Source organism: Mauremys reevesii, linkage group 1, assembly GCF_016161935.1.
Source record: "Mauremys reevesii isolate NIE-2019 linkage group 1, ASM1616193v1, whole genome shotgun sequence".
Classification (NCBI taxonomy): Eukaryota; Metazoa; Chordata; order Testudines; family Geoemydidae; genus Mauremys; species Mauremys reevesii.
The window spans coordinates 60,187,065-60,203,583 of NC_052623.1; the positions used below are offsets into that span (position 1 = coordinate 60,187,065).

General features: G+C 43.0%; 1 protein-coding gene across 3 annotated transcripts in view; it reads left to right on the forward strand.

Moving 5' to 3' along the window:
• ATP7B (ATPase copper transporting beta) overlaps nt 1–16,519 on the forward strand; it is an 84,806-nt gene that overhangs the window by 28,370 nt on the left and 39,917 nt on the right. For 2 of the 3 annotated variants that reach the window (XM_039540523.1, XM_039540533.1), the window contains exon 3: nt 14,013–15,249. In XM_039540523.1, the coding sequence (XP_039396457.1) occupies nt 14,061–15,249 (1,189 nt within the window). In that variant the 5' untranslated portion in view covers nt 14,013–14,060. Of the gene's footprint in view, nt 1–6,049; nt 6,529–14,012; nt 15,250–16,519 lie in introns of those variants that run through there. The other variant, XM_039540513.1, reaches the window with a different exon arrangement.

Sequence of the window (16,519 nt, forward strand, 5' to 3'; positions counted from 1 at the left end):
TATTTTTACCCTGCACTGCACCGCGTCACGCTCATGGCCCCTTTCCATCATGGCTCTCGATACCTGGGCAAAGGTATCATAATTCTTACGGCTAGAGCGCAGCTGTGCCTGCACAGATTCCTCACCCCAAACACTGATGAGGTCTATCAGCTCGCCATTGCTCCATGCTGGGGCTCGTTTGGCACGTGGAGGCATGGTCACCTGTAAAGATTAACTGATTGCACTCCACACCTGGCTGAGCAAACAGGAAGGGGATTTTTAAAATTCCCGGGGCATTTAAAGGGCGGGTCACCTGAGGCCAGGGAAGTAGAGTCTGACCTGATGAGCAGAGTGGCTGAACAGGCATTCTGGGATACATCCTTATTCCCTGGAGGCCAATCACAGCGCTGGTGTGTGGCCACACTTGATGACCAGCGCTGCAGCACCAGCGCTGGAATCCTTATTCCCCATGCCGAGATGGGTGTTCGGCCAGCGCTGCAGCCAGGGAGTTGCAGCGCTGGAAGTGCCTTGCAGGTGTGGCCACTTACTAATTGCAGCGCTGGTGGAGGCTTTCCAGCGCTGCAAATCGCCAGTGTAGCCATACCCTAACTTTAGTAGCTTCTTCTTAACATCCTCTAGAGATACTATTGGAATGGAAACAGTATTATCACCATATGATGAAATTATATCAGTTGTTTTTTCCCCAGATACAGAACAGAAGTATTTATTGAACACTTCTGGGTTTTTTGCATTGTTTTTGATAATTCTACCATTTCTGTCTAGTAATTCATCAATATCATTGTCAGGATTCTTTTTGTTCTTAATATATGTAAAGACTCCTTCTTATTGTCTTTACCTCTTCAGAGACAGACTTTTGCCTACTGTCCCTTGGCTTCCTTTATCAGTTTTCTACAATTCCTAACTTCTGGTTTATATTCTATCAACTTCCCCTTTTCCATTTATTATATTATTTTGTTATTTATAAATGTGGCACATCAGAGTTGGTTGTTGAACATATTGACTGTTTATATTTTTTGATTGCATGAGAAATATAGAACTTATACAGAAGGCAATTGTTCTTTTTGTATTTACATTTTGACCAAAAATGGTATCTTTTCCCTATAATAATGTTATAAATCTTGTGGGTTCCAGGTCCAAATCCACAGAGTTCCTGCAGTGTTAGTGTGTAAATAACAGAAACAATTATCAATAGATTGTCTGCTTTAAGAATGCCAAAGTACCAAGTCCAGATAATATACAGCCATAAATGTTAGGCCCAGTAGCTACAGGATTAAAAATCAGAGATGTTTTAATTAACAGTAATTTTTCCATGACAGATACACTGAGCTTGCAGCATGCTGGATCCAAAACATTCTTTTTTAATGTATTGGGGAGCACTGGGTGTATAGAAGTACAGATACTGATCTTTCTTGCAGTTCTACTGAACTCAGTGATCTTATTCTGTTGTAAAACTTGTGTCAGATCAGAACTGGGCATACTCTTAGTTTGGGAAATAAGGTTGCTGGTCTTACTTTTGTTGTTAAAAGTTTATAAGACAGAGTCCTTAGTTTTTCGTTTGGGGACAGGAAGAGACTCCAACTCTCATGTTTTACAAAGAACTGAAGCCAAAATTCAGACCTGGTTTGAACTGGGACAAAGTCACCAACTTCTGTTGAGGTTGTTGCTTAATCAGGTATGAATTTGGCTCCAAGTGTCTAGATTTTATGAAATCAAGTGGTTTGTATAACTTGTATTACGATGATCCCAGGCTTTTACATAGATGAAATGATCACAAGCAATATAATTTCTTATATTAATCTATTAGAGGAATGTGTTTACCTTTCAATTTATGATGACACTGGTATATCTAAGAACTTCTATCATGCTTTTCCTGCAGTGCTGTAATGAAGTCAAAAAAAGTTGGTTTAGGCTCTTCTGATCTCATAGGTCAAAGCTGGGGTTCTGAAATCTGGGTGGGAATCCAATCCCTCACTTTAAGAGTGAAGAAAGTCAGTTAAGTGTAAAATACCTAGTTGGTGCCCTGTTCATAATAAATAGATATGGCTTTTTTTTCCTTCGTTTCTTTTCTTTTTTTTTCATTTAAAAATTATGTCATTTGATTTGGAAAAGTACAAAATGTAGTTAAATGGCCCGAATCTGATTCAACTTCCACTGAAGTCAGTATCAGAACTGACTGTCTTCAGTGGAAAAAGTGTCTAGCCTTGTGTGGATTAATATGAAAGAAAAATGCCATGATATGCAAAGATGTGTTAATACCATAGAATTATTTGAGTAGAAAATGTGTAAATGTAATGACTCCAGGCCTTTGATTTACAGAAATCATAAGAATTGTATGAGTGAGCCATTTCCCTCAAATTCAGTGGCTGTTTTTCTGCAGAGTAAATTTTTGTTTTGTTTTGTTTTCTCCCAGTCCAAGCAATATTTTGAAAACCAACTGCAAAGTTGTCAAGTCTCATGATTTTACTGTGTTTCATGATATTTTGTGGGTTTTTTTCTTAAAGCTCCATCTCTTGAAGTCATGTGAATATGTGAGATCTCAGCTCAGTATGATTTTAAAGCCCTTGTAGCAGCAAAGAAAATCTTGAAAACACCAGAGTGGACCTCAGAGCTCAAAAATGCAAAGGAAAATTAAAAGAACCTTATAATGTATATTCAGATCTTTTGCGTTTTAACCCAACATCATGATTTTGGGGGCTGCCTTGTGATTTTTGAACACTTAGGGATGGCAATACTGCATTTGTTCTCAGTGATGTATCTAAATCAGAAGAATGGGCAAATGGCTCACTTGGCAATCAAGGCCATTCTGACTTTGTGAAATGGTAGATTAGGTGTACTTTGAGTAGTAAAATTTCTCGACTTCCCTCTTCTGTTCCACCTGACATGCATGCATCTGAGCCTGTTCCTTTTGTCTGTCAGCTTAAGGAAATCTAACCCCCTAGGTTTGTCCTTGAACCCAGGCTTCTCATGTTGCAGTGCAATTGTTTTGAAAATTTTAAGATGCTTTCCTTTTGAGAAGAACCTAGAGAGATTAGAAATGGGCAGCAACCATATTTTAAAAAATACAGGCGACTTCATCTTGGGAACATAATCTGCAAGCAATGGGTGTCTTCATTTGGGTTTAGAAAGCACTTAGCACATTATGGATGCTACCACAATCTAAATAAATAATAATGTTTAGCAATTCCTGACGCCTTAATAAAGCAAACTCTGCGGTGTCCTTTTAATTTTCTGGCATGTGTTCCTTATCCTCATAATACTCTGCTATTGAAATCCTGCATTTCTGCAGAAAGTATCAAATTATATACCACCAAACCGAAATAGACCCTTATTATTTCTAATCAAACCCATAAATGTGCAAAAACAGTCCTGGAGCAATGCATCCCTTTAAATCTTTGCACCAAAGACTAGCTCAGTGAAGCCTAAGATCCTTAACTTCAATCTACTATCACTGATCACCTGAATGTGTCTCTCCCATCAAGAGAACTATTTGCATCCAAAAGGCCCTTTTAAAATGCAGATCCATACCTTGCAAATACTAAAACAACCTTTTTTGTGCAAGCACAAAACCCTATAATAAATATGGCTACTTCAGTCCATATCCAAATTAATATTCAATATCCCCCTCCCTCAGTCAGGGAAGATGAAGACACTTTACCAAACTTAGGGCAGATCTACACTTAAAATGCTATATCAGTGCAGCTGCACTGCTGTAGCTTAAGTGAAGGTGTTCCTACGCTGGTTGGGGAGCTTCTCTCGTCAGCGTAGTTAATTCACCTCCACTAGAGGCGATAGCTTTGTCAAAAGGAGACGCTCTCCTGCTGACATAGTGCTGTCTACTTGGTGGGCGTGGGTAGGTTATTATAACTACGTTGCTCAGGGGGATGGATTTTTCACACCCCTTAGTGATGTAGTTATACTGATACAAGTCTGTAGTGTAGACCTGGCCATAGTCTGAGAGTCCAAATTTATCTTAACTGGAACTTGTCAGAAACCAGAATTTCTGTCCTGCAGGAAATACCAACATTTCAAATTCTGAAAAATTTTTAATCCAAAAAAAAAAAGCTGAAATTTCATGCAAAACAAAATCTCTGAAAAATTTCAATTCAGGATCATTAAATCATTTTTTGTTGCGATAAGGTAAAACATGTCACTTTGACTTATATGTAAAAGATATGTTACATATACAAGTATAAATGTATATTACGTATAAGTAATAATAAAAAGTACAAAATATTACATATAAAAGTAACCTAATATAATACATAATATATTAAACTATTAATTGTAAATATTATGTATTATATTAGGTTACTTTTATTTATAATAAGTATTACAAATAATTAGGGCTGTCAATTAACCGCAGTTAACTCATGCAATTAACTCAAAAATTAATTGTGATGATAAAATTAATTGCAATTAGTTGCACTGCTAAACAATAGAATACTAATTGAAATATAGTAAATATTTTTGGATTTTTTTCTACATTTTGAAATATATTGATTTCTATTACGACACAGAATACAAAGTGTACAGTGCTCACTTTATATTATTATTTGTATTACACATATTTGCACTGTAAATCCCGCTCCGCCCCAGGCCCCATCCCCACCCGCCCTCTTCCCTCAAGCCCCCACCCCGCCCTGCCTCTTCCCACCCCCCACTCCATCCAGGCTCCACCCCCACCTCACCCTTCTTCCAAGCCCCCATTCCAACCCCACCTCGCCTCTTCCCACCCAGTTCCAACCCCTCCCCCAAGCATGCCCCATCCCCGCTCCTTCTCCTCCTCCCCCCCAGCACCTCTTGTATGCCATAGAACAGCTGATTGCGGCGAGCCAGAGGCGCTGGGATGGAGGGGGAGGAGTTGATTGGCAGGGCTGCCAGTGGACGAGAGGCACTGGGTGGGGGAGGAAGCTGGCTGCCAATGGGTGCTAAGCACCCACTGATTTTTTTCCGTGGGTGCTCCAGTCCTGGCGCCTATGCCTGGGAGCTTAAATTCATAACTTTGCAAGACACTAAAAATCATGGGCTGACTAGAAAGACTGCATTTATGGCTTATTACAACACACTATAACCCATTAAATACCCCCCTCCCCCGAAGGGAGAGAAGAAGAAGGGTGAGGTGGGGGTGGAGCCTGGATGGAGTGGGGGGTGGGAAGAGGCAGGGCGGGGTGGGGGCTTGAGGGAAGAGGGCGGGTGGGGATGGGGCCTGGGGCGGAGTGGGATTTACAGTGCAAATATTTTTTTCTGCCTTTCCCCCTGTGACTGGAGAGATGTTAACTGGCTGCTTTACCTTGAATGATCCTTTGCATAGAATTAACACACATTTCTAAATTACTTGTTCCACCTTGTATTTAGCTGTGACAGGCTGAGTATTACCCAGACCCGAAGAAGAGCTCTCTGTAAGCTCAAAAGCTTGTCTCTCCCCCCAAAATAATTTGGGTCAATAAAAGAGATTACCTCACCAACCTTGTCTTTTTAGTAGACAAGAAAAGATTTTTAGTTAGTGCAGCTCACATCAGAGCTTTATGCAGGGTTGCTGGAACAATTTGTACAGTGTGAGTACTGGTAGCCATTGAACCAAACTGTAAACCCTGTTATAAGATGAAAACCACCTCAAGCCTGGAGGTGCAACAGCACCCCTAGTTCCAGCACCTGTGACTGTATGTTTGCAGTAGTTGAATAACTTTTCATATAAATGCAAGTCTGACAGGCTGGGAAATAACTATCTGTCAATGTAATCTGAGGCATGTCTGAAATATAGAGGGGACAGTATTTCATTCAAGAAATTGCCGTTCATTTCATAATAAAAGGAAGTGGATTATGTGGTCCTGCCAATAGGCTGTGTGTCCAGGAGATGTGATTATGCACACGGCCACAGAGGAGCTACTGCTTGGCTGTGTGAGTTAATTATGCACTGGGTTGCTGCACACAGGTCATGTTTGAGGAGCTTGTGAAAGGCAGCCTTGGCTGAGCAAGCAGAAGTGCCGTGTGCAAAGATTAGTAGTGCTGCATGCAGTTTGGTGAGTGCAAAGAGATGTCAATTGGTGGGGAGTGTTTAAATCGGGTGCAAGAGTATACAGTCGAGTGCAGCATGGTACTTGCATATAAAGGGGGCAGATTAGAATTAGGAGTTCACCATGAACACATAAAGAGGAGAACATTGATGCAGAGGAACAGAACTTTTTTTCTGGATATCGCTGGGAGAAGTTTTTCTGCTAATTTAATGGAATAACATCTCTTAAAAATTCCCATTTGGCATTACAATATTTGAAGCCTGGAAAGATAATGGAGAGGAAATCAGACAGTGATTTGAAAAGGGACCAGTCCACCCTGGCTACTTTAAACAACAAAAATGTAACCCTGGTGACTTTTCATAAGCGGCAATCATCTAATGCTGTGCCTGCACTACTCATTGTCAGTGAACCTTCCAAGTCAGGATCCCCTGGAAAAGCAGGGGACTGCTCTCAGAAAGAAGAGAAAGTTTCACAGAGTTACCCTGTGGGAGCATCAGAAGTCAACAGTATGCATGTAAGTTTGCAACTAAATGTATTTGAGCTTAAAACAAAGTATACTGGATATAGATTGTTAATTGATACATTACCCCTTTATATTCAAAGTTCGTTATGATCCCGGGAGTGGTGATGTATAAGTAATGTCTGTAAGATCCTTGGATTTTCTTGCATAAAAAAACTGCTGTACAAGTGCAAAGCATTTTGAAATTCTCTGAAGATCATCTATAAATGCAAAGTTTTAAAATTAGGCAGCTTTAACGAGTAGGCGTCATTGCCAGCTCTACCTAGAATAATATGAAGTGGGAATCCCTAGTAATTACAACATATACATATAATGTGTTAGCCTTCCTTCTTTTTAAGCTGCGTTTATTTCAGAAGTTAGGCATCAGTTTGTGGTTTGGTTATCCTGTGGAATGAGAGAAATTGCCTGAACAGTGAAAATGATCGTAATTATAGATAAGTTACTTACCTATAAACTATACCAGTGAAACCGGCAAAAGTTCGTGGTAGCACAATTGTCACAACTGCTTTCTCACTCAGGCTTGTCTGTAACTATATCATAGTTTTGTACAGTAAATCTTATTAGGAGGAAGTGCTATTTCATTTTGAAAAATGAACTTGTAAAATGTAGTTGTAATTCTTACTAAAATTACAGATGATACAGCATAATACTAAAGTGCACCTAAACTATAACAGTGTAACTTGACTCATAGTCTGGTGTGTTAACTGACAGGATATTTTTAATGACTTATCTTTTAAACCCATGTATGTTTATAGCTTAGTTTTAGAGTGACTTAAACAATTACCATCAAAGTAGAATGAAATGACAATCGGGGACAGACCAAGTAAATCTGAAAGCATTTACTATCTCTAGTTGTTTTATGGAAAACATCTATAATATGAGAAACAAACATGACATAAGATTAGGTTACTTCTGCCAACTGGTCTTTTTATATACTTGGTTCAGGTATTTACTATGTTGGGTATACTGTACTACTAATTATATCAGAAACATGAAAACTGCATGCAATCAGGGTTTTTTCATTCCAAATCAGAAATACAGTACATGTACCACAGAGGCTTTCCCCCCTGCGCCAATGTAAAAGTTTTAAATGAATCTGCTTAAAGTAACCCATTTTTAATTAAACTTAAACTGAGCCCTTAGAGGCATTAAATGTGCGGTATATGGTATATCAATCTAGTAAGACTTGCTACAATTACTTAAACCTTTCTTTGCCTTCTTTCCTATTGGTAAAATGGGGGTGACAGTACCGCCTTCACAGAGATGTAACAGAATTTAGTTAGTAAAGTGCTTTGAAGCTATAAAGGATCATATAGAGGTATTGCCTTTTAAAATTCATCTTCTCCTGAAGGATGAATTCTGTGGAATAATACCGAGCTCCTGGTTGTGCTTTTAAAAGGGCCAAGGACTGTAACAGCTATGTATGGCTATTAGCAGCTACTAATAACAGTGAGTAATAATAGCAGCTATTATTACTTCTTAATGGTCTTCCTTTGTTTTGTGTTACTACACTAGGTTGAGAGTGAAGGGAGGAAAGAAATGCCTAGATCGACACTCATGGCTGACAAACCAAAAAAAAAAAAAGTTTTACTCATTAAAATGACATTTTTAATTGTAAAGTGGCTGCTGTTTTATTACAGATTGAGCTGGTAGCACCTCCTATTATTGGGGGTGGGAGGTGGGGAGAGAGTGTAATTTGCCTGTGCAAATTGTGCAACAATCTGAAAATCCCAGCAGCTAGGCTGGGTGACAAATAAACTCAGACAAGATGGATGTCCCTGTTTAGGGCCCTACCAAATTCACAGCCATTAAAAACTTGGTCCTGTGTGCTTTTACCCTATACTATACAGATTTCATGCGGGTAGATTAGCATTTCTCAAATTGGGGGTCCTGACCCAAAAGGTAGTTGCAGGGGGGGGTCACAAGGTTATTTTAGGGGGCCATGGTATTGCCACACTTACTTCTGTGCTGACTTCAGAGCTGGGTGGCATACCATACCATGCTACCCTTACTTATGCGCTGCTGCTGGCAGCAGCTCTGCCTTCAGAGCTGGGCTTCTGGCCAGCAGCCACCACCCTCCAGCTGCTCAGCCTAGGGCCCTGGGGAAGAGCCCCCCACAGCACAGGACCGGGATATCATACAAGAAGATCTGGATGACCTTGTAAACTGGGGCTGGGAGGTTAATGGGGGTCAGCCTGTGCTCTGGGGCTGGGGGAGGGAGGCCATGCAACCTGCGTGGGGGTGGGGGGGACAGGACTGTGTGCCCTTCCAGCTCTTCAGGGCTGGGGAGGGCTATGCTGCTCGCCCAGGGCTGGGGCGGGGGTGCCTCCCTCTTGCCCGCCCCTAACCCGCCCGGCTCTCCGGGACTGGGAGCACTTGGACATCCTGGGAGTATGTGGGAGGGGTGGGGGGCTGGCTGCCGTGCCGGGAGGAGGGGGGGACTCTGGGCTTCAGCAGGAGGGGTGGGGCCCTTGGCAGAAGGGGTGGTCCGGGCTAGGGGATAGCCTCCTGGGGTTCACCCGCTGCCCATGATCTGTAAGTACCTACATGAAGAACAAATATTTGATAATGGGCCCTTCAATCCAGCAGACAAAGATATAACTAGATCCGATGGCCGGAAGTTGAAGCTAGATCAGGGGTCGGCAACCTTTCAGAAGTGGTGTGCCGACTCTTCATTTATAGATTCTTTAATTTAATATTCACTTTAATTTAAGGTTTTGCATGCCGGTAATACATTTTAATGTTTTTAGAAGGTTTTTAGAAGGCCTCTCTCTATAAGTCTATATATTATATAACTAAACTAGTGTTGTATTGTAAAATAAACAAGATTTTCAAAATTTTTAAGAAGCTTCATTCATTCATTTTCATTCATGCCCTTGGGGTTCCACTGCAGTGCCTGTCTGGTGATGTTGGTTGGCTGAAGAGGTGATGTTACTGATGGGGTGTCTGTGGGATCTGGATGGATCTCTTCTGAGGCAGCTTAATGAAGGTCTGGATCTTCCTGGGGGTTTTTTTGGTTGTCCTCAGGTTTTCAGCCCATACAGTAAGACTGATTTCACGTTGGAGTTGAAAATGCTTTCTCATAGTCAACAAAGTTGATGTACAACGAGGAGTTCCAGCTGTGGATCAACGGCATCCTTCATTCTCTCTAAGAGGACTGTGATTCCTCTATAGTTGGCACAGTTGCTGAGTGTCTGGTGATTTGGTGGTGCTGGTCTGTTCAGGAGTTCCTCAAACTGCCTGCTTCTGCTCTGCCTCCCCCCCCCAATCTCTCTTCTCCTTCCTTCTCCTTATTCCTCTTTCTCACTCTCTGGGCAGCAGCAGCTTTTTTTTTTGCTTTTTTTGCTTGCTGCTCTCTGCCTGCTGTGACTGACTGCCTTCTTTCTTCTTTCTGTCTCTATCTTTGTCAAGGACTCTGCTGTGATCCACTCTTTCTGCTGGTGTTTACTTTCTGCCATCTGTTGAGTACACTGTCTTCCTCTTCCTCAGACTGATCCTGTAGTACTGAAAATTCTTCAGAGTCTTCTTCAGCTTCAGCTTCAATCTGGCCTTTACTCTAACGCGTCCTGCAAGGATCTTCTGAACTATAAGGATGGTAAATGTCTTTGTCTGAGAGAGTCTCTATTTTTCTTTTCTCTTGTAAAAAGTAAGTTAGTCTTTGTCCTCCTCTTGTCATTGTTTGAGCGTAGCACTGAACAACACATTCATCTTAATCCTCTTCATTTTAGTTCTGAAGGATGCTGTGATGATCCTGCTCTCTTCATGTCCTGAATATAGCAGCGTAGGGTCAGGTTGTTGCTCCTCATCCCAGGCTAAAAGTCTCTGTTAACTCTATGCTTCATTTAAAGTTAAATTAAAATGTTGATCTTACACTGCCAGCCCGCTCAGTCTGCTGCCAGCCTGGGGTTCTGTTCACCTAAGCCGGCAGCGGGCTGAGCGGGGCCTGCGGCCAGGACCCCAGACCGGCAGTGGGCTGGGCAGGAGTCAGGGTGGTCAGAGGGCGGAGAACAGGGGTTGAATGGGGGCAAGGGTCCCGGGGGAGCTGTCAGAAAGGAGGGGGAGGGTGGATGGGGTCGCAGGGGGCAGTCAGGGGCAGGGGTTCCAGGGGCGGGCAGGGGACAGGGAAAAGGGGTGGTTGGGTGGGGCAGGGGGGCCATCAGGAATGAGAGGAGAGGTTGGATGGGGTGGTGGGGGGCAGTCAGGGGACAGGGAAGGGAGGCGGATGGGGCAGGGGTCATCAAGGAACACAGGGGGTTGGATGGGGCAGGAGTCGTGGGGGTGGGGCGGGCCACGACCCCCTTGTGGGGTGAAGAGGGAACTGGTTGTTAAGATTTTGGCAGCTCATCACTGGCCAAGGGGGTGGGAGGCTGAGGAGGCGAGTGGGCGGGCAGTGACGGGGGTTGAGTATGCGAGCCGGGGGGAGGAGGGGGCAGGTGAGCCGGGGTAGTGGGGGTCTGAGAAGGCGAGCGGGCAGGCACTGGCGGGGGGGCAGGTGAGCTGGCGGCAAGGGAGGAGGGCTGAGGAGGCGAGCGGGCGAGCAGTGGCGGAGGGGGCAGGTGAGCCGCGGGGGGCTGAGGAGGCGAGCAGGGGGGGCAGGTGAGCCAGCAGCGGGGGAGGAGGGCTGAGGAGGCGAGCGGGGGGTGGGGAGCTGAGGAGGCGAGCGAGGAGTCAGTGGCTGACCTGTTCTACTGATCTGGTCTGGCTCCCATCCCCTCTCCAAGAGTTGCAGCTGTCTGGAGTTGCTGCCTTCCACGCCTTCCTCAGTCACACCTCGTTCATTCAACAGGGCAATTGATTACAAAGTGGGGGGAAGATCTTACTCTGCTTCTAGCAAAAAGACATTTTTCTTTTACTGTAATTATACTACCTTAGGGGCCCGCTATAACATATTACCAAGGTTCAATACCGTTGTTTTGGCGGGGCGGCACTGGGGAAGAAGGGTTTGTTTCCGCGGGGTGGGCGGTGCTTGGGGGACAGGGGGATTGTTTTGGGGGGGGCTGGGTGGTGCTGGGGGGGGGTTCAGCGGGGCCGGGGGGGTTCGGCCCTCAGCTGTTTTCTTTGTAGTAACATGGCCCTTGCCGCTTTACGAGTTGAGCCCCACTAGGCGCTGGGGAGGCTGCAGGGATGTGACTGGCAAAACCCAGGAATTTTAATGTCCCAGGAAGACTTACAGATTTCCTGGCACAGCTACCCTAAAACAAACAAAAACAAAACAAAAAAAGAGGGGAGGGGAGGGATAATCCCAGGAAAACCAGGATGGCTGGTAACCTAGTCACAGTTGTTACAAATTGTTCACACCCAGCCTGCTTTTTCATATGACTCTTATAAACTGGAGCAAAGCTCTGGAAGATTGTCCCCCAGCCCTTTGTCTGTTGCACATCTCTTGCTCAAAGGATGTAGAACATACACACTCTGTAGTATGTAAGTAACCGGAACATGATTTTCTCCTAAGAATATTTAAATATACAAAGTGGGCTTTATACCTCTGTAACTAAGACTTTCTTGTCAGATGGGTGATTGGGAATCATCCTTAATGCCCATCTGCCTCGCTTTATTTTTTATTCGATCACATCTTTATAAAGAGAATAAAATCCTTGAGCCCTTAAGCAAATGTTACATATTTTTGTAACCTTTCAACAAGACTCGTCAAAACGAAAATATGGGCGTGTTTGATCCTATATCTTAAGGACAGTACTGTACATAAGAGAGACTTATTTAACTTTCTGAAGGGATTCTTTTCCTTCTGTCATGTCACATGCCTATATTTTTAGCTAACAGCTGGGGGGCGGGAAACACAGTCATTTAAATTTTGCTTCTATTTTGAATTACTTTTTTGAAATGGGATTGGAAACCACATACATGCCTCTGAACCTCCAATCACTTCCAGTTGCCCCTGGAAAGGATAGAATGGAAGTCTGAAATAAAACAGGATTTTTGTTGCGGAGAATGACAATGGGGGTTGGGAAAATGAATTCTTTGTGTTAAACTTTTACCATTTTGGGCCTGACCCAGGCATCTGGATTCCCAAGTTATCTGCCCACGAGGCAAAATTACATGAATGGATTTGAAGTTCTGCTTCAGATGAACAAGGCACCCACTTATGTAAATAACTGGCTTAATTCTAATGTGAATTAAGCAAGGATATTAAGGACCAATCTTATTTAATCTTTTTATTACTGACTTTGGCACAAAAAGTGGGAGTGTGCTAAGAAAGTTTGCGGATGACACAAAGTTGAAGGACCGGGATATCATACAAGAAGATCTGGATGACCTTGTAAACTGGAGTAATAGTAATAGGATGAAATTTAATAGTGAAAAGTGCAAGGTCATACATTTAGGGATTAATAACAAGAATTTTTGTTATAAGCTTGGGACTCATCAGTTGGAAGTAACAGAGGAGGAGAAGGACCTCGGAGTATTGGTTGATCACAGGTTGACTATGAGCAGCCAATGTGATATGGACATGAAAAAAGCTAATGTGGTCTTGGGATGCATGAGGCAAGGTATTTCCAGTAGAGATAAGGAGGTGTTAGTACCGTTATACAAGGCACTGGTGAGACCTCATCTGGAATACTGTGTGCAGTTTTCATCTCCCATGTAAGAAGGATGAATTCAAATTGGAACAGGTACAGAGAAGGGCTACTAGGATGATCCGAGGAATGGAAAACCTGTCTTACGAAAGGAGACTCAAAGAGCTTGGCTTGTTTAGCCTAACCAAAAGAAGGCTGAGGGGAGATATGATTGTTCTCTATAAATATATCAGAGGGATAAATACCAGGGAGGGAGAGGAATTATTTAAGCTCAGTATCAATGTGGACACAAGAACAAATGGATATAAACTGTCAGGAAGTTTAGATTTGAAATTAGATGAAGGTTTCTAACCATCAGAGGAGTGAAGTTCTGGAACAGCCTTCCAAGGGGAGCAGTGGGGGCAAAAGACATATCTGGCTTCAAGACTAAGCTTGATAAGTTTATGGAGGGGATGGTATGATGGGATAGCCTAATTTTGGCTATAAATTGATCTTTGACTATTAGCAGTAAATATGCCCAATGGGATGCTAGATGGGGTAGGACCTGAGTTACTACAGAAAATTCTTTCCTGGGTGCTGGCTGGTGAGTCTTGCCCACATGCTCAGGGTTTAGCTGATCCCCATATTTGGGGTCGGGAAGGAATTTTCCTCCAGAGCAGATTGGAAGAGGCACTGGGTTTTTTTTGCCTTCCTCTGCAGTGTGGGGCATGGGTCACTTGCTGGAGGATTCTCTGCACCTTGAAGTCTTTAAACCACAATTTGAGGACTTCAGTAGCTCAGACATAGGTTACGGGTTTATTACAGGAGTGGGTGGGTGAGATTCTGTGGCCTGTGCATTTTCCTGGCATCAGTTAACTTAGCAGCACTTCCACCTGTGTAGAATGTTGCTGTTTTGGAACTGAGAAGTTACATCTATTTTTTTTTTTGTTTATTTTTCTTGCACTTCAGGCTTTGTCTAAGTCTAGCTCCCCTGCTAGTTGTGTACGGGAACCAACCATGAAGCAGAATTTTGCTTTTGACAACATCGGCTACGAGAGGAGCGCTGAAAATATGCCCTCTCTGCTTCCTCAAACGAGCACCGTCACAGTCAATATTTTGGGTATGACTTGCCAGTCTTGTGTGCAGTCGATAGAGGGCAGAATTTCCAAGGTGAAGGGCATTGTGAGCATCAAGGTCTCCCTTGAGCAGAGCAATGCTGTAATAAAATATATACAGTCAGAAATAGGCCCCCAAGAGGTTTGCCAGGAAATTGAAGACATGGGCTTTGATGCCAGCATTGCAGAAGCAAGAACTACAGCATCATCTGTAAGATCGACGTCCTTGGGAGAAGCACTAATGAAGCTGCGAGTAGAAGGTATGACATGCCAGTCTTGTGTCAACACCATTGAAGGAAAGATTGGAAAACTACATGGCGTGCTGAGAATCAAAGTCTCCCTCAGTAACCAAGAAGCAGTCATTGCTTACCAGCCTTACATCATTCAACCTGAAGACCTCAAAAACCACATCGATAACATGGGGTATGAAAGCACGATTAAGAGCAAGCTAGCCCCGTTAAAGCTTGGTATGATTGATCTAGAACGCTTGCAGACTACAAGCACAAAGAAAACTCCAGCCAGCTTGAACAATAACAGCGTGGAGCCAGTGGTGGGCAAAATGAATAGTACAACTACTATGAAACTGGGAGTAGAAGGGATGCACTGCAAGTCTTGCGTCAAAAACATCGAAGGAAATATATCAGGTCTTCCAGGCGTACAAAGTATTAAAGTGTCATTGGAACATAAAAATGCTGTTGTGCAATTTAACTCAAACGTAATTACCCCAGTATCTTTGCAACAAGCCATTGAGACCCTTCCACCTGGTAACTTTAAAGTCTCCCTCCCTAATGGAGTGGAAGCAAATAACAGAGAACTTTTATCAAAGGCAGCATTTTCATCACCTCAGTTTCATAGCACGTCCTCTGGGGATCAGCTGACAAGCACGTCTGTACTTAGTATTGATGGAATGACCTGTGGATCTTGTGTGCAGTCCATAGAAGGCACAATGTCCCAAAGGAAAGGAGTACAGCATATATCCGTTTCGTTAGCTGAAAGGACTGGAACCATACACTACAATTCAGCTGTAACTAATTCAGAAGAGCTAAGAGGTGCTATAGAAGACATGGGATTTGATGCTTCCATTCTCACAGGTACTTGTATGTTTTCTATAAGTAAGCTAGAAGAAAGTGAAAAAATTACTTTTAAAATTGATAGTTCGTGTGTGTGTGTGTGTTTTGTTTGTTTTGTTTTTAAGGCTAGAAGTGACCATTATGATCTGGCCTGCCCTGTATAATACAGGCCATACAATTTCACCCTGAAAAATTATTTATTTCCACGTTCAAGTGAGTGCGTTATTGGGCAAAAGCGTTGTTTTAAGTTACGATATGCAGTCAAAAGTCTAACCAGTAATATAGTGGCTTTTAAATAGCAGAGAACCTGAGAAAACATATGAGCTGCACTCCACTGAAACAGGTTTCCACTCTTCTCCCCTCCACCCACCAAGCTGGTGTGAGTATAAATAATATACACAGAGAACAAACACTTTAATAAAATACCTCGCAGTTAAAAGCAACTATTTCCCTCACTGGAACTGCTGCCTGGTATCTCAAGGCACGTCCACGCTGCAGCTGGAGGTATGATTAGTAGCTGGTGTAGATGTACTTGCGCTTGCTGTACTCTAGCTAGCTTGCTAAAAATAGAAGTGAAGACATGGGCTGCGCCAGCCAGCTAGAGTAAAGTCAGCGCATATATGTCTGTATAAACTGCAGATCACACTCTCAGCTGCAGTGCAGATGTATCCTTAGTAGATCTTCTGTACCTCACCTGTAGAATGGTTATGCCAAGGGCCTAATCCTGCTTCCGGTGAGTCAGTGTCAAAACTCCTATTGATTTCAGTGTCAGGGGCGCTGGAACAGTTATTATAGTGGGGGTGCTGAGAGCCATTAAATCAAACTGTAAACCGTGTATATAATGGAATCCACTTCAAGCCAGGGGGTGCAGCATCCCCCCGCACCCCTAGTTCCAGCACCTGTGTTCAATGGGAGAAGTATAATGTATAAATGTATAAAACAAGTGCACTGTGTTGAGCACATGAGTTTAATGGTTAAGATGTTGCTATAGTGCATAATCTCATTTACTTGGTGAATTTCAAAAGCAAGAATAATAGCAGTAAAAAGCTATTGCTTTACTCAGCATATAATTTTGACAGGTTTCCACACCCCTTTTTGCTTTGTCCCATTCCTAGGCCATATTTTTGGACACATCGATTTTTGGCCCTGTCAGCCGTGGGGGTGGGGGGTTATTTTAAAAATTGAGTTTATCTTTATTGGATGTATTAGAACTAAATGAATAAATATAGCTTTCACACCCTTTCTTCATTTTTCAGCGGAAAATGTGCCTTTTACACATTTAGTGCAATTC